General features: G+C 41.1%; 4 protein-coding genes across 9 annotated transcripts in view; 1 reads left to right on the top strand and 3 right to left on the bottom strand.

Moving 5' to 3' along the window:
* Positions 1-533: 533 nt before the first annotated feature.
* tnni1a (troponin I type 1a (skeletal, slow)) lies at positions 534-4,420 on the bottom strand. 3 transcript variants are annotated; one of them, XM_085394048.1, is made up of 7 exons: positions 4,337-4,420; positions 2,862-2,893; positions 2,602-2,774; positions 2,268-2,399; positions 2,010-2,099; positions 1,689-1,865; positions 534-1,108 (listed from the first exon to the last, which is right to left on the bottom strand). In XM_085394048.1, the coding sequence occupies exons 3-7, from the start codon at positions 2,647-2,649 to the stop codon at positions 1,004-1,006; spliced, it is 552 nt and encodes a 183-aa protein (XP_085250174.1). In that variant the 5' UTR covers positions 2,650-2,774; positions 2,862-2,893; positions 4,337-4,420; the 3' UTR covers positions 534-1,003. The 3 variants fall into 3 exon arrangements, with proteins under 3 accessions (XP_085250174.1, XP_085250175.1, XP_085250176.1); XM_085394049.1 differs by lacking the exon at positions 4,337-4,420 and adding an exon at positions 3,445-4,215; XM_085394050.1 differs by lacking the exon at positions 4,337-4,420 and adding an exon at positions 3,435-3,452.
* Positions 4,421-9,627: 5,207 nt separating this feature from the next.
* On the bottom strand, positions 9,628-11,878 carry phlda3 (pleckstrin homology-like domain, family A, member 3). Its single transcript, XM_085394918.1, has 2 exons — positions 11,178-11,878; positions 9,628-10,046 (listed from the first exon to the last, which is right to left on the bottom strand). The coding sequence occupies exon 1, from the start codon at positions 11,607-11,609 to the stop codon at positions 11,187-11,189; it is 423 nt and encodes a 140-aa protein (XP_085251044.1). The 5' UTR covers positions 11,610-11,878; the 3' UTR covers positions 9,628-10,046; positions 11,178-11,186.
* A 1,297-nt stretch (positions 11,879-13,175) lies between these two features.
* On the bottom strand, positions 13,176-22,252 carry csrp1a (cysteine and glycine-rich protein 1a). Its single transcript, XM_085394444.1, has 6 exons — positions 21,926-22,252; positions 19,460-19,569; positions 17,686-17,854; positions 17,475-17,604; positions 17,299-17,395; positions 13,176-14,142 (listed from the first exon to the last, which is right to left on the bottom strand). The coding sequence occupies exons 2-6, from the start codon at positions 19,566-19,568 to the stop codon at positions 14,066-14,068; spliced, it is 582 nt and encodes a 193-aa protein (XP_085250570.1). The 5' UTR covers position 19,569; positions 21,926-22,252; the 3' UTR covers positions 13,176-14,065.
* Positions 22,253-25,603: 3,351 nt separating this feature from the next.
* The window catches only part of nav1a (neuron navigator 1a), an 83,402-nt gene continuing 82,234 nt past the window's right edge, over positions 25,604-26,771 (top strand). For all 4 annotated transcript variants that reach the window (XM_085393876.1, XM_085393877.1, XM_085393878.1 and 1 more), the window contains exon 1: positions 25,604-25,712. The gene's annotated coding sequence lies outside the window, so the exon portion shown is untranslated. The remainder of the gene's footprint in view (positions 25,713-26,771) is intronic.

Consider the following 26,771-nt stretch of genomic DNA (forward strand, 5'->3'; position numbering starts at 1 on the left):
GCAAACAGCAATCCTTCAAACTAACAAGTAACTGTAACCAATATTGAAAAGCTATTAGCAGTAGTGATGCTTGCCGTTTTTAAGTATATATTAGGTTGCAGAGCGGATTCATCGGATCAAAGTAGGAACTTTCTTTTAGTGAGGTTGAGCACAGCAAGGTATTGTTCCCATTAATCCCAGGTGTCCTGGGAGTCAATCCCAGTCAGTATGATCTAGCAGTTAAATGTCTTAACCATATGGGAGTTGTTGGCAAGGTTGGCATCACAGACTGAACAAATTGTGTTCAGACTGGAGTAGAAATAAGCATTTTTTAGTAGTGGATGATATTTTAGCCATAAGAACACACACAAACCATTTAAACTGCACGTGTTCTTATGTGCATTTGCTCTATCTGCTGTCTGCAACCTGCAATAAAAAGCTGGTCCTACTGCGACAGGATCACAGAAACTAAAATTCTCAGAGTTTATAAAAGCAGTTTATATATCTGAATACAGCAGCTGATCACACATGAAGGAGTATCACACAGAAAAATGTTTCATGTAAAGTATACTTTTGATATTTTATTCGTTCTTTTTCCCTTTCAGTCCAGCCAATGAAGTGCACCTTTTTTTTTTTACCACTATTATTTGATAATCTACATTACAAGGTTAAAGTTTATCCCCAAGCAAAACAATCACACGTACAGTTTAATTTGGCACATTTGTCCGCCATACAAACATCAGGCCGATTGTCTGAGGCTTTGGTGCAACATGGTGTGAAAAGTACAAATAATCTTACATAACAGACAGAGTCATTTGAACACCTTATCAAAAACAAAGCTGACAGAATAGTTGAAAGCCTTTCAGGGGTGTGGGGGCATACTGTCACCTCCATGGCAGGAGCATCCGCAGGGACATCAGCGCGAAACAACAACACAGACGCCACAATAGACCCAGGAAGACCAGGACAGATTCAGATGTAGGGGAGTGATGTCACTGATGTGACCCCAGCCCACCTCCTGGCTTCACTGCGCAGAACCTTTAGCGGCATCAAACATCTTCTTCCTTCCCTCCATCCCTGACATGGCTTCCACATTCTTCCTCCAGTCACTGTCCTCCACTGGCCTCTTCTGCAGATAAGGGAGACAGTTGGATTGTGCAACAGAGAGTATAAAAGACTAAAAACAGAGGCTGCAAAGTAGAGCAGGTTCAGAAAATGTTATTGTTGCATCTAAGCCTTTGAGACCTGTTCAATTCAATGGGAAGCCCTTTGGAGAATTGTTTATTACCATACTAGTATAACTGGTTTACCTCACACTTGGAGAGACACACATTCATTCACAGGTATACACACACCGGAACAAGCTAATCTGCACATGCATGCACTCAGGAGTTGGGAGACGTGGCCACAAAAGCTTATATTCGGTGTACAATGGGATCATTGTCTTGTGTTCGGTGCCTTCTCTCACAAACACACGGCCCCCGCCCTGCAGTGGCTTCCTACTCGGTGTCTTAATAAACACACTTTTCACACACACTGTTTCCAGGTGTTCCATGACATCTGAAGCGCTGACATCATGTCTGTATCTTACAGTACCTGAATGCATATCTGTGCTCTAAGGATGGCACAGACATTGCTCAGGCTGGTTTCATTGTATTCTGTGTGCATATGCATGATTGCATCTTCTCTTTTATCCATTTTTCATGCACCTTTTCAGTGTCCTCTTTCTTGACAGACTTGAGATTGGCTCGCAGGTCCATGGAGACTTTGTGCTTGGATCCCAGCAGCGAGCGAAGGATGGCGTCAGCTGACACACGGACACGTCGAAGATTAGGCCTCTTGAATTTCCCCCTGAGGTCCAGCACCTTGATATTCAGGTCTTTAATCTGGTCGAGTGACACAGAGTGGAGGGAGCAGGATGTAGGAGTTTCTCATGGTGCTCATAGTGTTGCATAATATACGTATAACTGATATGAAACATTTCAAATTCTACTTATTGGAAATGCGCTGGGATAATAAAGTGTACCAACCTCGCGTGTGTTGAGCATGACCTTAGCTTCAATGTCATATCGCTCCTCGTCAACTACATCTATCTTAGCATGTAGCTCCCTGCAGAGATCCTACACATGCACAAAGGAAAACTTAGTATGAAATCATGTGCAGTCCTTTCTTTACTTGGTTTCTTGTCCTGATTTGCTTTATTGACATAATTTGGGAATGATCTAAGTTGTAGCTGCAAAGGATGGAAAGAAAAATGAGAGATTTGGGGGAATCTGTAGGGAACATACCTGAAGCTGGCCAAGGCTCAGGCCACTCATGTTTAAAGGAGGCGCTCTCTCAGCCAGGTACCTATGTTTCTCCTCCTCTTTGTCTAAAATCTCCTGCTCCAATTCCTCCTTGGCCTTTGCCACCATCAGACTCTGTCAAACCAACATAAAATAATGTTTTCCATATGCGTTCAGATTCTTTCAAAACACCTCATCACATCATTTTTTCTCAAATGACAAGTGAAACATTCAGATGCTGGCTTTCTTTCAGTTGTCTGTATCTGCTGCCCTCCTGTGGGCTGAACACATGTATTACATAAATAAATCAAATAAGTCTGCAGATGATTTCTCGTACCTTGAGCATCAGCTTCCTTGAGGCTGAGATCTTGGGTTTCCGCTGCATGGTTCAGATGATTCACAAGATTATCCGTAAATATGATGTATATGTAGTTTAGTAGCTTAACTTAGTTATAAAAATTGTTGAATATTGTATCAACAAGTTAGCAGCCAGATGGTCTTACCTCTTGGCTGTAAAAGAAGAGAAACATACATAATTTAAAATACCTGTTTTTGTGTTTTTTAATGTCTGTGTATCTATAGTAAGAAAACACTCACACATGTTCAGGCATCCTGCTGTTGAGATCTCACTGGAAAAGAGACGGGAGAGATTAGAAACACACACAGAAACACACACCCTGAACCATTGGCAGTATTTGTTTGTCAGCGGATCAGATAAAAAAATATACAAATCCACGTGCGGATGGATTATAAAAGTCTAAAACCGAACAATATAGAAATGGAGCCAAACAATAGGTGGGGAAATTGTTAATAATGAATTGACAGAGGATAAGAGGTGTTAAGCGGTCTTCACCTGTTTGGACAAAAGGAAGTTGCTGGTCTAGGCAACCTTAAATCCATTTTAAAGTCTGAGGTTGCTGAAGCTTTTTTGTCTTTTTTTAAATGCATGTTTAAGAAAATGTGTTTGTTGTGCATGAAAATATCATACAGGCACAAAATGTTTGTGGAATCAGTGTGCTAGTTTTTCACAGAACTTACCGAGTGCAGTTTTGCTTTTCTACCACATGCCATAAAAAACAGTGACGCATTAACACCACTAAGATGTGTTTAAGATACTTAATTTATCGTCACACCTCATTGTTAAAGTGTTGTTTTCACTTTTGTTATTACCTGGTCTTACCTTTCCTCAGTCTCGTGCCCTTTGTCCTTCATCAAATTTGCAAGTGATTTGCAGCACTCACCCTTTCACTCTTTCAATTTAAGCCAGCCTTTCTCCTCATACCTCCCCTCTCATTTCACTATTTGGCTCCATTTGAGAATGGCACCACATAAGACCACCTAGCATGATGGGGTTACGATCTGCCTTAGCGGATTAGGAAAATTCCAGACAGATAGCCGTCCCTCATCCATCTCTTCTGTCCCTTATCCCTGTCTTTCTCCTCAGGATTATCTGGCCAAGAGGAATTTAGAGTGGCCTGTCTCCCCAAATAGACCAGGGGACAACTGATAGACAGCTGTGGTGGGTGACTGTGCTCTGGGGTGCCCAGCCTGGATCAGGGATTTATTGCTAGTAACTCATGGATGCTTATGACCCTCTGTGGTGCGGCCAACTTGGCAATGAAAAAAAAACCCACCCAAAGTGTTTTGGAAAGTTTACGTCAACCTCGGATTTGAACATAGTTGCTTTGGCTGCAGATTTAAACTCCCCAGTTTGTATTATTTCAGCTGATCATCCCATTGCTTTGGCTTTATGGTAGCACAGCTTTAGTGTACACACAGTCTGTGCCCAAAGATGGACCTGGGCTGCTAGCAAAATAGCACTGAAACACTTATTATTGTCTATGTCTCTGCTGTTCTATGTCCCCGCTGTTCACCAGGTTGACATATTGAATAAACTAACACTAGATCAATCTGTATTCTCACTGTACAGAGATGCATGACACATTTTTGACAAATGCAAAGGTTAAAATATCAACACTACAGTCTAAATATCAGGAGAGTAAATCAAGAAAGCACAGATATAAAACTTGTGTCTAACTCTACACACAGAGCGTATTATGAAGGGAACTTACCAGAGTCAGAGGCAGGAGAAATGTGACCATGGATGCAGCTCGATGGACAGATCAGAGATGAGCCATCTATTTAACTGCACCGCCCATTGTCCAGATCTCTCTTTCTTTTCTGTGTGGACGCTATTATTAGTCAGCCACGTCCTTCTTGGTACATAATCCTGCTCTGCTCATTTTTCATGTAAACAATGGCAATATAGTTGGAGCCTGAAGGCTGATGAGAGTAACTCAAATGACAAATTGTAGGTGAATATGAATATGAACTATAAGCTGGCCATAGACTGCATGGAAAAGGAAATTATGTAAAAAATAAATAAATAAAGGGGGGGAAAAAACACTTGTAAGTAGATTAAGTAGAAGTGGTGATCAACTTCTACTTAATGATCAACTTCCCCCCCTTTTTGACACATTCCCATGTGTCAAAAAGGGGGGGAAGTTGAGTTTTAACATCAAACAAGGGTTATATGAACATTTTTATGACTTGTGTTTTAATAACTTAGGTACGGTGAAACTTAAGCTAATAGTGACCCAAAAGGTTTCCGGACTTTTGATTGTATTGATCCCGTGCCGTGTCTTTGATCCATGATGACTTTGTCTCTTCTGTTTGAGTCAACTTAACAGGCGTGGTACAAAGTTTGGGGCAGATATTTAAGTTCCCTTTAGGGAATATGAACTTTTCCTCTTGCACCACGATTGGGTCGAAATGTAAACAAGCTTAATACTTTTATTCATGACTAGTTAGTCTCTTGATCTAAGGTGGAGTTTGGGCAGTGCTCTGGTTTGCTGTTCTGTCCGTGGGTGGGTCTACCTCGGCTCCTGAATGCTGCCTGCACGCCTGCTTTCCGTTCGCTGATCACCTCTCAGGGATAAAAGGCCAGTGTACGTTCCTGCACTCTGGCTGGTTGTTGTTGCCCTTGTGGTGGTAATAAGACTCTCAAATTATGACTCGTTTTATGTGTGCTTTCTGGTTATCTGACCTTTCTCTCTCAGTTGGAGTTATGTTACCTACAACCTGAATAAATTGTTCACCTGGAAAACTCATGTCCTCTAAAACCACTGCATGCTTCTCCTCAATTCCAGTAAATCCTCAATAAAAAATTGACTCTCAAGACTCACCTGAAAACGCCATGAACCTGTTTTATCTTCTCCTGCAGTCTTCTGGTGCTCCACGGCTTAGTCCCTGCACCGCGCTCCATTACTAAATACTTCCCTGTATCTTGACTTTGCACTTTATTCGTTGCTTGTGAAAATCAAGAGTTAAACTTCCATCGAGTTTTTGTGATTATGACACTAATATGGCACTAGCAGACCAATGCACAAATGCAAACTGGTCAATCACCTCTTAGGAGTGTCAAAGAGGCATTATTAACAGACTGCAGATAGCTGTATAGTGCATACTGTAGACGACCCTGCAAGCAATCAGTGCAATAAAAAGCATGATGTCACACTGACAAATGGAAAAATATAAACTGGCATCAGTGTGCCAAGACGTCTGTCATCATATCGAATCTACCCCATATCAGATAAACAAGGGGTAATCTGAACATGGCAGGGGGGAAGAGACCCTCTTCCAAGACAAAAGAAATATTCAATTCAATTTTCAATTTAATTTTATTTACATAGTGCCAAAACACAACAACAGTCGCCTCAAGGCGCTTTATTTGGGGAGATATTGGCTCTATTTATCTGGTTTCCAGGATCATCTATAACTGATAAGTGCAAAACTGTAGACCAGGAAGTTAAACCATCAAATACACCAAAAAATGAGTTCTCACACTGCATATTAAAAGGAGATTTAATAAAGGACATTGCAGTCTGTCCCTTTCCTTCTGGATCGAGGCATGCATGTTGAGGAGGGATTAGTCCCAGACTTCTCTACGCAATCATTCTGGTGATAATAATAGGGCTTAGGCAGCAATGATAAACATTATGTTAACATTCTCATATTAACATCTTAGCACGCTTAACATATTTAACTCGTGATATTGTCATAGTGAGTACAGCTACATGAACCTGGGGCATGGTTTTGTTTACTAACACCTGAACCTCGAAGGAGAGATTAAAATGCCAGACATGCATGTGAGGGCGTCTTTGATGGACAAAGTGAAACCTCGCCACACCGTCTGTAATCCAAATGAAGACAAAAGGGTGGCTGCACCCACACAGTCCCACCACAGAAATTCTAAACACATGTCTGCTATTACTTATAAATAGGTTGCTTGAGTTTCCTACAGATATATACAAAGATATTCATATTGTCTAATAATTTGAGGTGCTGTCTGATGAGATGATTTTATGTGTAAAATGTGTAAACTGAGAGATAAATAAACCTTAACTCAAGAGTCGGAATCAGCAATGCTCAGTGAAATTGCAAAAAACTTAAGCGCTGTGACTCAGACTCTCCAAGCCTCAGTGAGAATGTTAAAGGTTAAAGTTCACGACAGTACAATTAGAAAAAGGCTAAGCAAATATGGCTTGTCTGAAAGGAGACGGCTTCTGCTCAGGTGTTGCGATGGCCCGGTTAAAGTCTAGACTTAAGTCTGATTAAAATGCTGAGGCAGGACCTTAAGAGAGCTGTGTACAAATAAATGCCTGGAAACTGAACTGAAACAACATTTAAAGAAAGAGAGGGCCAAAACTTTCCAACAGCAATTTCCAGAAACTGATAAAAGTCAACCACACACACACACACACACACACACACACACACACACACACACACACACACACACACACACACACACAAAGGCATTCTGTTTGCAGTCCTGCACAGTGTGTGACAACAGATAATGGAGAATGTAAACCAAAGAGGGAAAAAACAGAAAAAAACTTTTTAAACACACAGATTATCTGAGAACTTGGATAAGCCCGACACAGATTCATGCACACAGACTGGTGTACACACACACACGGACATTTTCCTCACTTAAAAGTGGCGAGACAGACCTCTAGTGGTTTAATATTTACACAGCAGCTCCATCTCTAGAAGCTGAGAAGCTGGAGGCTTGCCAACGATTTTTGAAGTGAGCTCTGGTCAGTGAAGAATGCACTCCAACATAAACTAATCAACAGACGGTCCCATTGGTGTCAACATCAGGAGAACATTGTGAGTCCACATCTGACACCACTCTGGTTCTTAATTAATTGTAGCTCTATTTTCCATGTTTGTCAGATTCCCTGGAAAGATGATGTTTAAACAGAGAAGAGCTCGAGAGGATGTGGAGGGTGAAGGTGACGGTGGTCCCCGTGGTAATCGGAGCACTCGGTGCGGTGACTCCCAAACTAGGCGAGTGGCTCCAGCAGATCCCGGGAACGACATCGTAGATCTCTGTCCAGAAGAGCGCAGTCCTGGGAACAGCTAAGATACTGCGCAGGACCCTCAAGCTCCCATATAGAAATGAATAATTGCACTGAGACACGCTTAAAAGAAGTGGATGACACTTTGGTGTTGTGAGGGAGAAAAAGATGCAAGTTAATGTATGTTTTCATATAATACTGTAGATACATGTTTGCTATTAGCTGGTATCTTGTCACTTTCATAACTGTTCCATCACATTCTAGTCGACCCCCCCAAAACAACACTTTTTTAAATACTTATTTATTCTAGATATTGGCCCAATTGCTTATTGTCAGAGGGTTATAAATGTAATCTTACTATCACCAACCAGCTGACAACTAGCTAGCTAAATAAACAAAAACAGCTGGTTAAAATCTACCTTTATGCAAGCTAATGTTAGTCTCAAGTCTCCTAAAAAACAAAGTTTCCCTCTGATAAACAGTTTAGTTACATTCTCACATCATATGAGAGTCTATTTGTTAAGTGTCCGAGTCCTACCATGTTAGATTCTCTTCAAAGAAAGTTTCACAAACGCCAGCTACAAGCAGCTAACACCTGCAATGCAGCAGTGCTTACCGACAAAAACTCACCTCAGTGCCTTCATCAGACAGAAGTTAGCTTCACTGACTCATCAGCTTTACACTTTAAATTTCACAGCCTCCTCCAGAGTAAACAGAGGTGGACACAGGTATATTGGCAGTTGAGGTAAACAGCAGACTAAAAGCCTAAACAGGGCATTCTAACTCATTTTACATCAGGGGACACATACACCTAGTTACTTTGGTGTAGTATTAATGACTGTGGGGAGATTAGATTAGATCAGAGTTCTTGCTGGGCCGATTCTGGCCCCCGGACCTCATTGTTTGACACCCCTGGATTACACTCACTACAGATGAACAGCCACTATAGCAAACTAAATTCTGTTGACTGCAATCTGCTGACCTCTAGTGGTGAGATTTTACACACTGTACCTTTAAAGGTGTAACCTCTCCACGGCTCTACTTCACATATATTCTCTGTGAAACCTGCTCTCCACACAAATCCACACACGCAAACATACTGCTTAATACAATGATCCATCTCTACTTCTTGCAGCACTCCTTGTCCTTTGCTGACTCATGCGGTGTGGCAATGGGGGTTTTCCACAGGAACACGAGAAGTTGCTATACAACTAGCCCTTTATTCTAAAAGTGCACCGAGCCACACAGCTAAACATATCACACACAGACTGCTATATTCTTGATATACACACAAAAACATGCACAAGATGATTAAATGAACAATAAATTCTATGTCTCCTTGACAAGAATCTGCTGATGCTTAGGTCTGGATGAACTTCATGCTGGGTGTGCACACACGTTCCTGTAGGTGAATCTGTGTGGGTGGATGTTTGTGTGCACATGCCTCAGGCTCACTGTGCTTCTCATTAGTCCTCCAAACCGCTCAGAACAAAAGGTGCCCTGACTTCAGCACACACGCAATAGCAGGAAAACCATGCCCCTGTGTGTGTGTGTGTGTGTGTGTGTGTGTGTGTGTGTGTGTGTGTGTGTGTGTGTGTGTGTGTGTGTGTGTGTGTGTGTGTGTGTGTGTGTGTGTGTGTGTGTGTGTGTGTGTGTTTTCCAGAGGCTATAACAGCAAGGTTAACGCACAACCGGAAACAGATGAGCTTAGCAATTAATGGTCTGAATCTAAAATAAACTGTGGCTGACAGTTCAGTGCTAAAAGACTTTAGACTTCCCAGTGAACAGTGAAATGAAGTGAAACACCATTTAAAAATAGAAGACCAACTAAAATATGTCAGAAAAATCTGGATTACAAAAATTTATTATTATTATTTTACAGTTCTAATACTGTACATGGTTTAAGCAAATATGTAGTATACAGAGTGCAATATATCAGAAACAAAATACTTCAATTCCATCTTTAGAAAACCTCAAAGATCTGCTCATTCTGTAAGTTAAAGTTTTCAAAGTAAGTCATACCAATCCTTCAAAAACAAGCCTGCAGAACAAATCGACTCCTGTTTCAGCAGCGTCAAAAACTGTCGCAAAATGATGTTCAAAAATGAAGATGCTACTGAAACATCAAGGCACAAAGGGTAAACTGTTCCCAGAAAACAGCTTTTTTATGCAGGAGTCTCCAAATTGTCCTTAAGCAATGAGATCAGGACAGAAACAAAGTCTTTATCCACAGTTTATCAGATTCCTATACTTTGAGTGACTGCAAGTGAATGAGGGAAGACAAGATGAGTTTCTGTGACACTTGTTCTCAGTCGTTTGTTCCATGGTCACTGATGACCTTTTTGTGCATCCTCTGGATCTGGTGAGTTGTACTACTTTCCCCTTCTTATTGATTCCCTCCAAGGAAGTAGGAAGGCTGAAGGAAGAGAAAAAGATTTTTATTTATTTTATTTTTTACCATTGAAAAACGAAATAAATAATTTAAAACACACGCACAGATATGGTTATTAACGTCTATGTTCAGCAGCAGGGTCGCTCAAAAGTGCATTTGTAATGAGTTAAATTGCACTGTTACCACGGCTCCTAAGTTAATTTAGGCACTTGACTAGAGCTGCTCTCTTAAAGAACCATCGCTGCAGATTCCTAAACTGTGAGCTCATAGTTCAGACTCACACATTTGGGTCACGAGTTCATTTGAGATGACCGGTTTCATTAAATAACTCTGTTTCCATTAGATGGTGACGACTGTACCCTTGATCTCAAAAGTCACAACGACAGATTAACACCCTTAGTGTCCCACTGCTTCATGTCAACTAAACCCATAAGGAAAGTCAGTGTGTGTGTTTGTGCGCGTGTTTAAAAATACTCGACTGCTTGGTGAGGGAGGGGCAGGCAGATGTTATTTTGAAGGCTCACGTTGCATCTTAATTATGTCCTCAAGTGAAGCTGGTTTGTGTCTACTGAGGTGTAGTACAGGCAGATGAGCATAGTAAGAAAAACTCGGAGAGGACTCTAACTCGGTGGAACATCTAAACACTGAAGTGGTTCTTGTAAATAACCTTCAGCACGAGCTTAACGTGAGTGCTTCTCAGCTCTGTGTCACCTCATTCCCAAGAGTCTCGGTCTTTTCATTCCTTTCCATCCAGCTATTGCAACAACTTGTTTGGTGATTAGCACAAAAAGGAAATAACATGTTAAGTCAGGTGTTTTACTGCCGGCACACGGCTGTGCGTTTAGCTGCCAATTGCTTGAAAAACCAATAATAATAATAATAATAATAATAATAATAATAATAATGATGATGATGATGATGATGATGATGATGATGATGTTTGTTTAGCTGAGGTATTTGCTTGGGATTCACTGCCAGTCTCAGTTACTGGGAGTGAACTTGAGGATATTTGAGCAATGAGAGGGTGTGGTGCCACTCTCTCCAGAGCCCAGATAAAATGATTTCTACATAAATGAAATAAAAGCTTTCCCACGCCAATAAGTCACACTTTGACTTCTAGCTATTTCAGTCCAACCAGACAACAACTTAGGATACCTTCGACAATCAGAGCTCCTCGTCCTCCCCAGTGCTGCCCAGGTGTCCCGTAGACAGGTGCCGGTTCCTCCCGGTCTGCACGGCTTGTAGGTTCTTATAGCGCACCAAAGCCAGAGCAATCTCTGCGTTCCACGCTGTGCCGTCCTGCGGACACCGAAAGTCAATTTCCTTGCCCGTAACCATGACCACAGTGAAGTACACCAGCCCTCGCTTATACTCCACGCAGTCCACCGTGACCATGCGCTCAAAGTGAAGCTCCTTGACTTTGGAGCTCGACGCCAAACCCGGAGCATCACCGCCGCCTCCTTTGCAGTTGTGCAGGCGCAGCCCGTCCTCAGTGAGGACGCAGCGCTTCTTCTTCCACAGCTGGAGAAGTCCGCTGCTGCGCTTCTCTAGCAGTCCGTCTCTCATCGCCTTGGCCGCGAAGGACATTTCCACGCTGAAGGAACCTCTTCAGTACCAGACACTAGACAACTTAATCCTCTGATAGATACTGAATCTATTAAATACGCATCGCGTGTCTTGCCGTATCAACGTCCCTCGGGGAAACAGATTCGCTACAGTAAATATGATGTTAAACACATTTGTCTATTACAACAAGGTTTGTGAATAAGTTCCGTCTGTGCGCAATGACAGGACACCGTGCGGGTTGGTAGGCTGCTCTGCCTGGATATGTTTGAACATGCCCGGCTCCTGTCTGGACCTTCTCCCCCTTTCAACTAGCACCCGCCTCCTTCTCAGTGACGGCAGAAGAAGATCCGGGCTGTTTATGAAATTCCCATCTTGAGTGTGTGCGTCAGCGTGCAGTGCGCGCGAAAGAAAGACAGGCACAGAGAGTCAGTTAGTGCACGCTGACAGTTGTGTTTTACAGCACTCTGCATAGCAGCCTTTTTATGTGTTTCAGTGGTGGAGAGAGTGCTCAGAACTTTAACATAGCAACACCAGGGTAAATATACTTCTTAGTCTTTACGAGTTAGCTCACTCAAGTAAAAAGAAAAAAGTATTAAATAAGCAAAAGTAGTGCAGAATGGCCAATATCAGAATAATGGATTATAATTACGAGTACACCAGTATGTTCATGTTTAATGCTGCCAGTGGTAATTATGGGCCTAACTTGATTATTGGTTACCATTTTTTCTTCTGTTTATGCTATTCATCTTCAAAGTAACTCGTTATCAACGTGAGAGCTGTGGAGGAAAGTGCAACGTTTTTTAAAAACTGAATTCCACAACAAAGGTAAACACAGAGTAGATGGGTTCAGGCCTGACCATCTCCCTTTGAGGTCGCAGTGCACCTGTAGAAAAACCTGCTAACACACCTTTCTGTATAAATGAGTAAACTAAAATGCTAATATGCTTAAAGTGCAATAAGCGCTCATTTATAAGCCTTGAAACTCCTTATTAGAAACTATGTAATCTCGCCTCTCTGAGAGCTGGAATGTGAGTGGGTGGCATGGCGGATAAAGTTGGATAAAGAGTTCAAACTGCTGAATGACTAATCAGCCGGTTAGTGATCATCACCTTCTGGAAACAATGTCGTTACAAGGTAGGGCTACACGCAAAGATGTCCAATTTGCCTCATCTACAGATTTCACATTAAGGATGAAATATTTACAACTAGTGAAATAAAAATGTATATTTCATTTGATTAACAGATTATATTTTCATAACTTTAGAGCTCCGCTTTCACTTCTCTGTCGAACTAATGTGGTGGAATTTGTTGGTAAATTCTTTCTGACATTCTTACGTGATAGATAAGCTTTGTGGGTGGAGTGTATCTGTGATTCCCCTAATTTTACAAGATACTGGACTTACCTGGTCCCAGTGTGTCGCGTGGTGTGAGAGGAATGGATACGATGTATCCTGCACGTGTCGTTTCTTAAAACAGAAACCACCACCTATGATACTCGCCTCAGACACAAACCGAGACAAGGAGGCCGAGGAGGCAGTTTCACTTCACTTTGTGCCAATAAAAACAATGACACCAAATACATTCTCTCTGTAGTTTATTTATCATCATGCTATTCAGAAAGCATACCGCAATTGTGAAATTTTAGATGGCTGTATAGGTTATCTTGTGATGTTAAAAGGTGATCGTCTGACAAAAAGTGATTTCCGTTGATTGTATGTCTTTTTGTGTGTGTTTGTGTGCTGTTCTTTTTAATATCTCTGTTTATATTGATAAATAGTCTGCAGTCAGCACCATTTACGAAGGTGTTATATATAAAATAAAAAATTCATCTGTTTAGCAGGTTTCTTTTTGACATTATTGTACACACTCTATATTCTATAATATAATCAATCCACCTAAAACATCTTTGTATAACTGTTGTGTTATTTGGTGCAACCTCTGCTGCAGTGACAGTTTTACATTCGTTATTAAAGGATGTATAAAAGTCTCTGATTGCAGCTTCTACCTCATGACAGAAATATATCTTCTGACTTCAAGTGGCTCGATATCAACCAAGAGAGATGTTTGACACACGTTTCACAGACCAACAAGTGATTTACAACCATTTAAGTACGAACAATAATTTCGGGCCAAATCCCGGAAATCGTTTTTGGCAGGCGATCATTTTTTATGACAACACCAGGGGTTGCAAGTGTTGAGAGAAAAAATAATTCTTAATGAGAGGACGATATTTTTGAGTGCAAATCACCCATGCAGTTTTACATAGATATTCATGTTCACTAAATGTGCATATGTGGCAGCACTGCAATAGTATTCACCTGTTTCTATGGGATTATGAAGGTGTCATCCTTTCGACTGTACAGTTTATAAAAGCAGCTTTCTATCAAGCGCGTCTGTGGATATAGGTCGTCTGCCCCCTGCAGGAAGAGCCAGGCAGTGCAGTAATCTGGAGCTGTGCTGCTGAAGATACGCGGTTCCTACTGAGTGTGCGCCAGCGCCCCGGCTCCCAGTCCATAGCCAAATCCTTTGGGACCAAAGTTTTTGCCGTAACAAGCTGTTGAGAACAAAGGTAATGCCATAAGACTCCACACTTTGCCATCCTCCCATATAGCTCACGGTGGCCTGCTTGGATCAGCTTTGATTTGAGTGTTTGATTTCCATCTGGCAAACATGATATTCCTCGATTGAATTCCTCACAGGGACCAAAGTTTCTTCAGGATTGTTGGTAGAAGGACTTTTGACTTCCCCCTCAAATGTGTTTTTTAGGCCATGCTGTCTTCTGGATCTACAGACTCACAGATTGAGTTAGCATTAGCTCAAGCTGGTGTGCACCACTTAGCAACGGCCTTAACAAATAAATTTTACATATGAGCAAACTAAAGAATATATTGCACCACAGCTCCCATGCTGGTTCTTCTATATACAGACTATTTCATTTGTGCGCCTCTAAATGCTCAGTGTTACCGCTCAAGTTCAGATTCTGTGGCGTGTTTCGGCCCTGAAACATGATACCAGCGTTAGATTTACACCTTTGCGGCTGTTAGATTGCAGGAATGAGTAAACACTTTAATTCAGCAGTTTAATTCTGAACTTTGTTTGCTGGGTCTCATATTCCTCAGCTACATAGCCCATACTGAGTACCTGAAAAACGTGTTTCTCTGTATGTGCCTATACATGGGGCTGGGTTGTCCCAGACACAATAAAGGGGTTAATGTGCCCATATAACAGAATATTGAGCTGAAAGGTGTTGGACCCTGGGAGCATTGATAAGCTCCGCTATTCATCACCAGTGGGTTCAATTTACAGTACACACCTACAAGGTATTGTGACAAAATAATAAAAACGAATATGAGCCTGTGATGTTGTGTTAACAACATTGTTGGATTATACACTTGCCGGCCACTTTATTAGGTACACATGTTTAACTGGTCGTTAATGCAAATGTCCAATAAGCCAATCACATGGCAGCAAGTCTGTGCATTTAAGCATGCAGATGTGATCAAGATGACCTGTAGAATTACTATGGGGAATTTCAGAAACTGCTGATCTACTGGGATTTTCACACAGCGATCTCCAGGGTTTACAGAGGATGCTCTGAAAAAGAGAAAATATCTAGTGGGTGGCATGTATCTGGAAGAAAATGCCTTCTTGATGCCAGATGTCCGAGGAGAATGGCCAGACTGTTTCAAGCGGATAGCCAGGCAATAATAACTCAAATAACTACTTGTTACAACCAAGGACATCTTTCTCTGACTGACCTCTGTCTCCTCTGTCAGCTAATAACGGCACTGAGTGTCGGGATCCTGGGTCTTTTTGACCCAACGTTTTGAGTTTTACTTTATTTTGATGTTTATGATTCATGTTTAAGTTCATTGGGTTTTCTAAGTTCACTTGTTTATTAGTTTCCCCTTGTGTTTTCAACCCCTGTGTTAAGTCTCTCTTGTCCTTTATATGTTTCATGTCCTTTGTTGTCAAGTTCACGTTGTCACGTCTGCGTTTCATTATGTTTCCTGTTTTATTTTGAAGAGGTCCCGTGTTCCTGTGTTCAGTGTATTCAGCTTTATGTTTCCCCTGTGATGTTGTTATGTTCCTGTGTGTCAGCTGTTTCCCCCTGTGTTCCCACTTCCCTCATTAGCCTCCTGTGTGTATTTAGTCCGTGTTCTCTCACTCAGTCTTTGTCAGGTCATCTGTTGTTTCACCGTGTTTCCAGGTCTGTTACTATCAGGGTTTTTCATGTTGTATTTTAGTTCACCTGTTTAGGTTAATGTTTAGTTTGTCTTTGCTCATTGTTGTGTCTTTTTGTCAGCCTTATTAAACGGCTCGCCTTTTGTTAATATTCAAGTTTTGTTCCAAGTTCGTTCATGTCTGCATTTTGGGTCCACTCTTCACAACACATACAGTCTGCCTCAGCGAGACTGTGACACTGAGGCTACTATGTGCAAACATTCAAAATTGGATGATAGAAAATTGAAAACATGTTGTCTATCCTTAATTTCTGCTACAACGTTTGGATGGCATGGCAGGGTCAGAATTTGGTGTACATCCTGCCTTTTATCAACAGTTTAGACTGCTGATGGTGTAGTTGTGTAAGAGGTAGTTTCTTGAATCACTTTGGGCCCATTAGTACAGCTTGAGCACTGATTAAACACAAACAGCCTACCCAAGTGCTACTGCTTGTCTTCAGATGGCTTCTTTCAGCAGAGTAATTCACCAGATCATCTCAAAGTGGTTTCCTGGACATGACAGTGAATTCACTCAAAGGGTCTTTACATTCACCACATCCCAATCTAATAATTAAGTTCAGTTCATTTTGTTTTTGTAGCACATTATCACAAAAACAGTTACCTCAAAGCCCTTCGTACTATAGTTAAAGACCCTACAAAAATAGAGCACTTTAGGGATGTGGTAAAACCGGAGATCTGTGTCATGGATGTGCAGCGGACAAACCTGCAGCGATTGCGTGATGCTGTCATGTCAGCGTGGACCAAAATCTCTTTCCAGCACCTCGTCTAATTGGTGATGTGAAGAATTCAGGCAGTTTTCAAGGCAAAATTGGTTCAAGCCATTACTAGCAACGTGTACCTAATAAAGTGGCTGGTGAGTGTTTACTGGTATTTATTGAAATGAGTCAGAAAGTAATAGATAAAGTTATTTTTTCATTTAGCACATAGCTTGATAGCTATACAGTGCATAGTTTGTGTAATTAATTTATAATAGGCTTACAGATTTTGATGAAGAGAACCTTTCGGAGTCATTGTTTAACTTGTTGCAGGCATGAACTTTGAATCCCAGGTTTAGAGTTCAACTGAAATCATAAAACTTCTATTTTTCTGAGTAACTGCACCCTCTGTTGTATTCTAGGGTTTATTACAACTCATTTGGCCATTCTTATAAAAAAGGAGTTCGTTTTTAACCACAAGCCTCATTTATAAAGACTTTTTTTTCTTTCAGCCCAAGTTATATATATTTAGTGTTCCTATCACCTATATTATCTGTTTCAGATCCTTCCTGGGCCTGAATGGGTTAGCTTTCCTAGCTTTGCACCCATGGAAACACATCTTAATTGTGACAGTCATTGACCCATGGGAAATGTTTGAAGTTTGGACCCAATGTGGAGGTATGTTACACCTGCATTCTTTTTAAAGGCCAGCAGGTGGCAGTAAGTGCTGTTGTCTGGTTCTATAGAAGTCTTTGAAAGAGAGAGTTTTACCTTTGCAGTAGATTTCCCCTTCCTTATCAGCTAGTGTGGTTGATTCAAGGCTCTTCCCACAAGTGGCGCATGTAAAACATCCAGACTTATGCCATGCCTGTAAACATATACAAGCCTCGTTTTAAAGCAGTTGTGTTTTTCTTGCATGCGCGCATATATGCTTGTGTTTTGCTTACACTCCCAGCTCCCATCACTTTCTCAGCAGCGTAGACAGACTTGCCACAGCGAGGGCATTTGTCTGATCCTCCAAACTTCTGAGCTAGCTTGGAGGGGTTTGGGTTGGTGGTAGGACGATGGGGACCGGGTCTGATGGGTAAAGAAGGCAACAAAATGTGGATAAGGAGCCTTAAAACCATCAAAAAGTATGCTTGCCTGTGTGTTACTCACTCTTCAGGTTTAATTCCCAGGGACTCTCCTTTGTCCATGCTGAGGGTTCCTGCTCCTTGGCCATAACCATAGCCTTTTGGCCCATATTTCTTACCATAGCATGCCTTGCAGTAGACTTCATCCATATGAACAGCAACAGTTGTGCTGTCCAAATTCTTCCCACACACCACTGTACAAAGAGACACGTTATTATTGTTTTGCATACCTTTGCACTTTTCGTTGAGCACGTTCATGTGTTTATAAAGGCTCCCAACTGTTTGCCTTATAAGGAACATTTTGTTTGAAGGAACATGTTCTCATCTAAATTCCATCACAGGAATGTTTGATTGTGATGCGAGAACACAAATAACTCCTCCAAACCCCATGAACCCACATTTCTTTCAAGATATCCAATTTATCATTATGAAGGATTTACAGTACACAAGAGATGAATACTTGTATGTGGAGTGGTCAAAATGTTTTGTCTGATGTTTCCTTTTTGAATTGCTGTGAGCATTTTAGCAATCCTGCTAGATTGTATCACTTCCAGGAAATCCTGTTTCCATTACTCGCAGATGCATATTTGCAGTTTTACCAGACAGCTCAACAAACATCAACTTGTTGACCCAAGCTGACCTAAACTACATGTTGGGGATCATAACTGGTGAAGACAAACCCAGCCACAAGTCAGTGTACTCTTAGTTCTGAGCCCAAGCTCGGACAGATGGGGATGCATGCGTCAGGATGGGTATTTGGTATAAAATCGTTGGCAGATAAAAGATGCAGATTGTCAAGAATTCTATTTTCTGGGTTAACAACTGCTATCGGTGCAAGGCCAGTAACTATAGTACTTTTGACTAGGATAGGGTTTGCAAGAGTTCAGGAGAGGTGGAGGCAGATGATTGGCTATGGCAACACCTAAAGAGAAAAGCCAAAAGAAGAAGAACAACTAAAAGAAAGCTCAAATAGACACTAAACAGTGGTCTTCAGTGTGAGAGCCATCAGTGTCCAAGCCAGAAAAAGCCAAAAACAGGAGCACCACTAGGAGCGCAACCTGAACCAAGATGGCGCCCGGGGTTTACTGGGTTCTCCACCTTAAATTCATCGCTGGTAGTTCTACCATCCTGATGCATATTAAGGAGAACATTCAGCATAAACAACCTGAAATGTGCTGCTATTTCTTCCTAGTTTTTGAAGTGGACTTCCAGGGAGTGACGCAGCGATAACAGGAATGGTCCCAGAAGTTTACAAAAAGCAGGAAACCAATCTAGAAGTCGATAGAGGCCAGAAATACACCGGCGTCCTTTTGGTTTTTTCATCGGCCTAGTTGCAGACTGTTTTAATCACATTTTATAAAGACACAGGACTCCTCTAGGTTAGTAGACTTTTTGCTCGTGCGACTCCTTGGAAGATAAAAAGGTTTTGTAGTGCTAACACATCAATGTAAATAACTGGATTTTATAAAGATACAAGACTTTTATATGAAGCTGGCTAATCCTGAAATGTGTTGATATTTTTTCTCTCTGCAGCTCATCTGAATAGACTCTGACAGGAAGTTAGAGCGAAAGGGGAACTGATCAGCTTAAGGCTCAGTTTCTAGGAGACACACACACAAAAAAATTAATAGACCAAGATGTAGTTCAAATATAGCTCAGCCAGACTTATACAGCATTTTCTCTTTGTCTGCACATACAGACGGCTCATACACATTAGGTTAATATTACATGTGCCTGTAATACGTGCCAAAAGTTCACTGGGCTCCACAATCACAGGAAACAGCAATCGGTTAACTCACTGCACAGGAAGCAGGATCTATGGAAGCTCCGCCCGTCACAGAGAACCTCTTCTGCAAAGTAAACCGTCTTTGAACAGCGGCCACACTTGTTTCCTCCTCCCAAAGGCATCCTTTAGTGATCCATGTTACACAGACAGAAAAACACACATATTTTGATATGAAATGAAGCTTTTGGTAAAACAGACGGTAGAAACAGCTGGAAATGCACCAAAAGGACCTTAAAGGTGCTTTAATTAATGAGTGGAAAGGGCCCTGAATAGAAAAACAGATGAATCAGTGGACTGTTAAATAGAACCATCATGGAAACACAAACCGTTATTGTTTTAGGAAACCTATTTAAACAGCCTTATTTGGTTGCCTGTACATCTGGCTTTGTAAGGCTAGGCTAGTAATTATGTTCCTGCCAGTTCTTTGTGGTTTCTGTAACGGAAAATCAAGCCAGAACTGCAGTGGAAAATTCTAGAAGAGTTCTTTTCTGTAAAAGGGCCAAAAACGAAAGGTCTCTTTCTTAAAAAAATAGAAGCAGTCATTGTGGAAGTTATGCGTAAGCATGACTTTCTGAGGAATGTTAAAGTCGATGGCATGTGAAAACCCTGCCATCCAGTCTGTTTCTGTCCAATGTGCTATTAGCACAACCCTCCCTGTCCATTCTTGCATATCTACTTCCACATTCCTGACCGTGTAAACCCTCCACTCCCTTTTTCATGGTCATGTCTCACATTTATCATCTACAGCTTCAGCCCGTAACCACACAGCACCTAATACCTGCAGTTGTGTTTTATACGGCTCAAAATATGTCAAAAAAAAATTGACAACTCCATCAAGGTTAGCTTGTTTTTTCTAACTTAGATTACCTAAGACTTCTGGGCACAATATACAGTATGACTCACTCAGAAATAACAGGCGGTACCACATGGCCTCTGACTCTATTTAAAAATGTTAAAAATAACTTAGTACTTATACTTACTGTGAATATGAGCTCATTTCACTATGATACAGAATCATACGCTGCCTTTTTTGTCACTGTAAACGCAGTTTCTGTTAAGGGAACTAATGCAGTTTTCTTGGATGTAGCTGAGCCTTTAGAAAACTCTTATTCCAGTTTATAAATTATACGAGTTATTTATACATATCGTGTACAGTCACATGGATTCTTGTGTGTTAAATTATTCTGCACCCTACATCTTTCATGTAGAATTTAAAAGTGCTACTATCAATGAAAATAATTATAAAAACAGGGCTGTGTTGCTTGGTAATCACTGATATTTGGCTTTGCTTTGCAGCTTTAAGTTGAAGCTCAGTCATATTGTCTTGTATAGAAATTGAAAAAGTCACAGTTACAACTCACAAAGAGACCACAGGCACAGCCACGGAAGTCTAAACTGTAAAGTTTAGGGAAGCAGTGGTGAATGAGAGTTTTGGATGCATAGCTCAGAAGAAAGTGAAAGGTTTGCATCGTAAATGTTTATATGAGGAAGATGGAGACTAGCTGGCATTTTCAGTATCCGCTCATAAAGGATGGCAGTTTGCGTAGTTTTACAGTCTTGGAACATTCCTCAATCCCACTTAAAGCAGAAATGCCGGGAATGTTTTTGGACCAAGCAGTGATGGAAACATTTTAGAGTTTTCCAGCTGCCGACTTTGGAAACTATGACTTGAAATCTCAAATAAATGTCTCAGTCTTCCATGTCATTTTGGAAGGGTGACCATCAGCATCAGTGGTTAAAAGCTTTTGTTGTTAGCAATGAGCCCGGCTCCCAGCTTCAGGACCGAGTATGTAGATGAGAAGGTGAGGAAAATGCTCGTGGATAATCAAGGCTATCAGTAATTGCTTAACTTTGTGTGGTGCTGTTGTTGATGCTTGTTCACTGATAGAATGGGACTGAGTTGACAGTCAGTTTGACCACAGGAGGGGAAATTCATAGAGAAGTGGGAGAATTGTCACTTGATGGATGAAAAGGTTACTGGAGACATTAGTTTTCCTTACATATACGTTACATAAATATTCTGTGTATCTGCTAAATTATTTCCATCAGGACGAATTCGAGCTCATGCTGATTGTGGTGGCTTTGCATGTTTAGACCTGCAAGGACACGCAGATATGAGAATGCTTTAGGGAAGGAGCAGTAAGGACTGGAAACTCCTACAAATCAGGAAGTCCACTAACAAATTTAATGTGACAGCATGTGATATCTGTGTGATTCAGGCAGAGCGTAATGTTGGTGAAAGTTAGTAGGAACTTGCTGTGCTGTATTTTCTTTATTGTGCATTACTATTCCTCTCTTGCGTTAATGTTTAGCTGCTCACTCTGAAACACTTTGCTGTAACGGAAACATAAAGGCACCCTGTGGTATTGTGGTATCATAAGTGTTGCAAGTGTCTTTCCCATCATGCATCAACAAAATAAGAAATTAGACAGAAGCAAACAGAATCCATCAGAACTCAAAATAAAAAATCTTTACTTACTTGCAGCAAGTAGAAGCTGTCAGTGAGGGATGATGGGCAGGAAGATCTTTCACAGGTCAGAGTAGCGTAAATGGAGCTGTGTGGTATGTTCAGGAAACCAGCTGTCCACAGTTAACTTTAAGTATGCAAGAAAAATAAAAAGGTCAGTCCTCTTAAAAACCTGATTTGAACAACTTTTACTGTGTTGCTATCCTTCAGGAGAGTGTCGGTGCGCTCCTCTCCGCTTTAACACTGTTCCAGATGTGTCGAAAGGGAGGAGCTTCTGCTGTTGCTGCTTCAGCCTGTAAACTTAGTCTGTGTGGAGGATCAGGGGAGCTTACTCTCCAAGTGAGAGCAGACGCAGTGAGAGCGAGAGGTGGGGTTGAACAGGAGTGAGCCGGGCTTCAAAAGCTGTGTGCTGGCTCGCACAGCCGAGAGATTTTCTTGTTGATTGCACTCCGTGTTTTGCAACTCTCTTGCACAAGGGCTGCCCTTCAATTTGTCAGACAGCCGCCAACAAACACTGAACCGTGATACTAAACTACGTGAACTTCACATTGCTGAAAGACTTTCATCATGCATAAACATTAGTGTTCCAAACTGTGATCAGGGAGGATATTTTTTCTTGAAATGCAGACAGAACACAGGGCTTTCCTAGATTTCTTTAAGTTGTAATAAGAATGTGTAAAAGTGACCTTTGAAATAAATGCACAGAGAATTCGCTTATTCGATTATTGTTAATGTTTTAATACGGTGCTTAGCATTTTTATTAGACCAGCACCCAATGTCAGGTTTACCCCACAGCTGCCCTAAATTAACAGTATTATTATTATTGAGATGTTAAGTTACAGTTATTTACGTGTATTTCTGAACAGAAAAGATTTAGTTTTATTGGTTGAATGTTATGCTTGTCAAATTTCTGACTTTGCTGAGAAATGCAGTTAGCTGGCTCAGATTTATGCTCAGATTTGAGCATAAAACCATGAATTCGTTTTGTCATTTGCGTCATAAATAAAAATGTACGTTTTAGCTTCGTTTTTGACAGATTTCTAAAATATTTGTGTCTTCGTGTTTTTGTGACATCTCATCTTAACAAGCTTCACAATCAGTAGACTTCTTACTCTGTTCTACTACCTGCTCACAGGTTAACCTTTAACAGCTAATCAGTTTGAGTTCAGCTCTCAGCGTGATGTAATTTCAGAGTGATTCTATTTTATTACCAGAGCATTTAATGACCTTTAGGCACGAGCAGCAAAAGGTCACCCTGATATGCTTAATGGATGAGAAACGACAGAAACAGATGTGAAAATGTGTATATGAAGCATCCAGCTTTAACCTGACTTCACGCTACTGCCATCATGTGGTTAAGATGGGTAATATCAGCAGGATGCATTCCTGATTTTAATGTTAGATGCTTTTTGGAAATTTACTGGGTAACTTGTGCTGTCATTTTCTGGGAATAAGAAGAAAAGGAGAAAGTTTTCAAGGCTTTTTCAAAACTAATCGGCTTGTTTATATGATACCCTTCAATGCCCGGGTGGCACGGTGCCTGTGATGTTGTCATTGTTGCAATAAAGTGTTTGAGTTCATTTAATAAAAGTTAAGTAGTACAACCAAGTGTTTTAGAGTACCACGGCTGACAAACCTAATAGTATTTTTCTTATTCATATGTGTAGAGGGATTTTTGAGGGCTGCAGGTGTGAAAAGCTGCCCTTTAAGACAGTCACAGCATCGCTTGGAGTTTAGAAGTGACTGACGTAGATCTTCATGCTATTTTAATGGCTTCTTTTTTGCCCGTTTTTCACAGAGAGACAAACAAACTGCTCCAATTACATTACCTCTTCCTCAGCTTTCACCTGAGCAGATTAATAATAATAATAATAATAATAATAATAATGTGGGCATTCCCTCTTAATTATGTGCTGAGATTATACATGGCCTAAAGTGAGAGTGTACTAATTTGCAGAAAGAAGCAAAGCTCAGTGGAAGCCACTTGACATTAAAGTGTGCAAGAGGAGCCCTTTAATGAGCCGTTTTCTGTTGGTGGCATTTGGTGCTGGCAGATTCAATGACAGGCAGTGTTGATGAATGCAGTCAGATTCTTTCAGTTCCCCTTTTCCATCAAGCTGAAGTGAAATGGGATTAGCTCGTGCAGCATGCATAGAATAAATGAGACTAATTGCAGTTCAGGACATCAAGTGACAGATTCATTATTGTCTTGTTGTGTGCCGAGTCAGTGCTCACGTTTTCATAGTGCCACTGACTTCAAGGCAGCCTCGCATCACCACATGAGCAGCATTCTGCAGTTTTCTATATGTCATTTATTATTTGCTTCATCGTTTGGTCATTAACATGTAATACAAATAAGGACAACTGCTGTCTGTGTTGTCCCTTATGCTAAGTTTACCCTGACACAAACAGCTAACGCCTTCAAGATGAACCCAACAGTATTCAGCGATCTGCAGAGCTGTGACTTCTGGAAAGTGTGTGCATGATGTTGTTGTATCTAACCTAAGACTTTGAAGGTTGCAGTAATGTTGCAACATCCACTGATCGTTGTCTGTCATGTAGTGAAAGAACAGCCTTCTTGTTTGTTGTGTTGTGCAGCCTCAGTCACTTCAAGGTTCCTTATATTGTAAGGGGAAGAATAACATAGAGACAAAAGCTATAACGTGCCGAATTTGTTCAGTGAGATCACAGATCGAGTGATCAGTAGAAACTTTCTCGTACAGATTTAGTGTAAAACCAAAAAAGTGGTTGGATATTAGAAAGGTTTTAGGCACTTCATTCTTGGTTTCATTTTGTAGACCCAGAGGGAAAGCCCAGTTTTTATATGCAGACTGTGTAACTGCAGTGATCAGTGTAATGATTTAGCTTTCATTTTTACAGCACCTCCTTTTTTATTTAAGTATTTCAGAGCTTCTTATTTTTTCTTGAGACATTAAATAAATAATAATAAAATATAGGTAATGCATGTCATATTTATTACCATATTTAACAATAAAACATAATATTAGCAGGTCTGCCTTGATTCTGTACCTTCACTAAACCTTCTGGCGTTGTGATTTACAGCTTTTCCACCGGTTAGACTTTGCTTGAACTTGCTGGTCTCAAACTAACATACTGTAATATGAAGATGATACTCTGCCACCATCTAGTGGCAATCATACATTCAGACAAAGCAGAGTCATAAATCCAGTAGGAACAAGCTCAGATGCTGAAGCACTGTTCTAATTAGATGCTGTGTACACTTTCACAGAGAACTATGAACTTCCCCTCAGCTGCAATAGCTCTGTTTTTTGTTTGTGCTTCCTTCCTTCTTTTGTTTTTCTTAATTTCATTTGTCTCGGTCAAGCTGCCCATCTGAGGCTCCGTGTTCCAGACAGCACGGGGTCAACATGTTAGAGCGGGGCCCCCCTTCCACCCCACCGTATGCCCCTCAGGGTGACAGTGACACAAGTGTCTCATTGTCATAACAGCGTCTGTCAGGGTCTGTCTCTGGGGGGGGGATACATGCCTTGGGGAACGTCAGAAGATTAGCCGTGACATTAACCCCCACCCAAACACCCATCACACACACACACACACACACACACACATATGCACGCACACATGCATCAATGCAGATGGCTGCACACTCCTACCCATAATCCTCAGTCACAAGTCACTTCCCGTTTCACGATGAGACAAAGCAACAGATCATGTGTTTGTTTTTTTCTGCTTTTGGCTGACTTTGTTGGAGAAGTTTCGCACACTTTAATCTTTTCTCTCTGTAGCTGGAAAGCAAAGGAGCAACCGTGGCATTAAAGTGAGTATTTGGAGGTCAGCAGTAAAGTGATTGTGGTCGAAAGCATGAAGGGAATGCTGTAGTATGTGCCTGTAGTAGGAGGGAGGGGGGATGTGTGCAGTATGCATGTGTTCTAATAGCAAACATCCAGTTATTGTGCTTGGTTTTCATTGTTTATGCATCTCTCAGCATGCAGAGCCAATTCTTGATCAATATGTGATCAGCCATAGAAGGCTCAGGTTGTATTTTCCTGCCAAAACAAGACTATAAACAACCTAACAGACCCCAAAGTCTCACCCATAGTTAGAAACTCTTAAGACGTAACCAATAACTGAAGCTGATCCATAAGCTACTTTGTAAAAGGGAAGGATGGGATTCTGAATTTGTTGCATGTCACAGTCTTCATTAAATATGCAGCACTGGCTCTTATAATAGTGGCTCGAACTCTTGGCCAGCACAGCAGAAATATGAGCAGAGATGCAGAGAGAGGCACAAATGTGGCCGATGATTACAAAAGGTAACAAACGTAGAATTATCACAATAAGAAGTGCTTTTTTTGATAAATTCATAAGAGTTTGTGAATAAATTGTAAAGATGACCAGAGAGATGTTGCCCAGCAGTAAAATGACATAAAACAGCAGTGATTTAACCGCATTTGTCTCTCTGTTGATGTGATTGTTTAATTCAAGTAGACCTCCTAATGTCTGATGAGATCTTTATAGTCCTCATAGTTTATGAGTATTGAAAAGTTTGGAAGACAAGCTCAAGGTCAGGTATCTGGGATGTTTTTGTAATGTTACTCCGAGTGTGTCACCTGGGAAAAGATGCGAGGAAAGGGTTTACTCTGCACATGCTTCTTTCTCCATCACACCACCTCCTGCTCTTCTTTCCTCGCCTTCGTTTGCATCACTTATCTCTCACTCTGTCTCGCCTCCCCTCTTTTCATTAGAAGCGTGGGACAAATTAGAGGAGTGATGGATGAGCTGCCCTCCTTCACGATGCCGGTTCATTCAGGCATGCACACTGATATATAAACAGATACAGAGGGCGGATGTGTGTCTATGTGTGTGCCCGTTTGTG

The sequence above is a fragment of the Rhamphochromis longiceps genome, linkage group LG20 (assembly GCF_057381845.1).
Source record: "Rhamphochromis longiceps isolate RC_006_pf linkage group LG20, R_longiceps_female_GT1.1, whole genome shotgun sequence".
NCBI classification, from domain to species: domain Eukaryota; kingdom Metazoa; phylum Chordata; class Actinopteri; order Cichliformes; family Cichlidae; genus Rhamphochromis; species Rhamphochromis longiceps.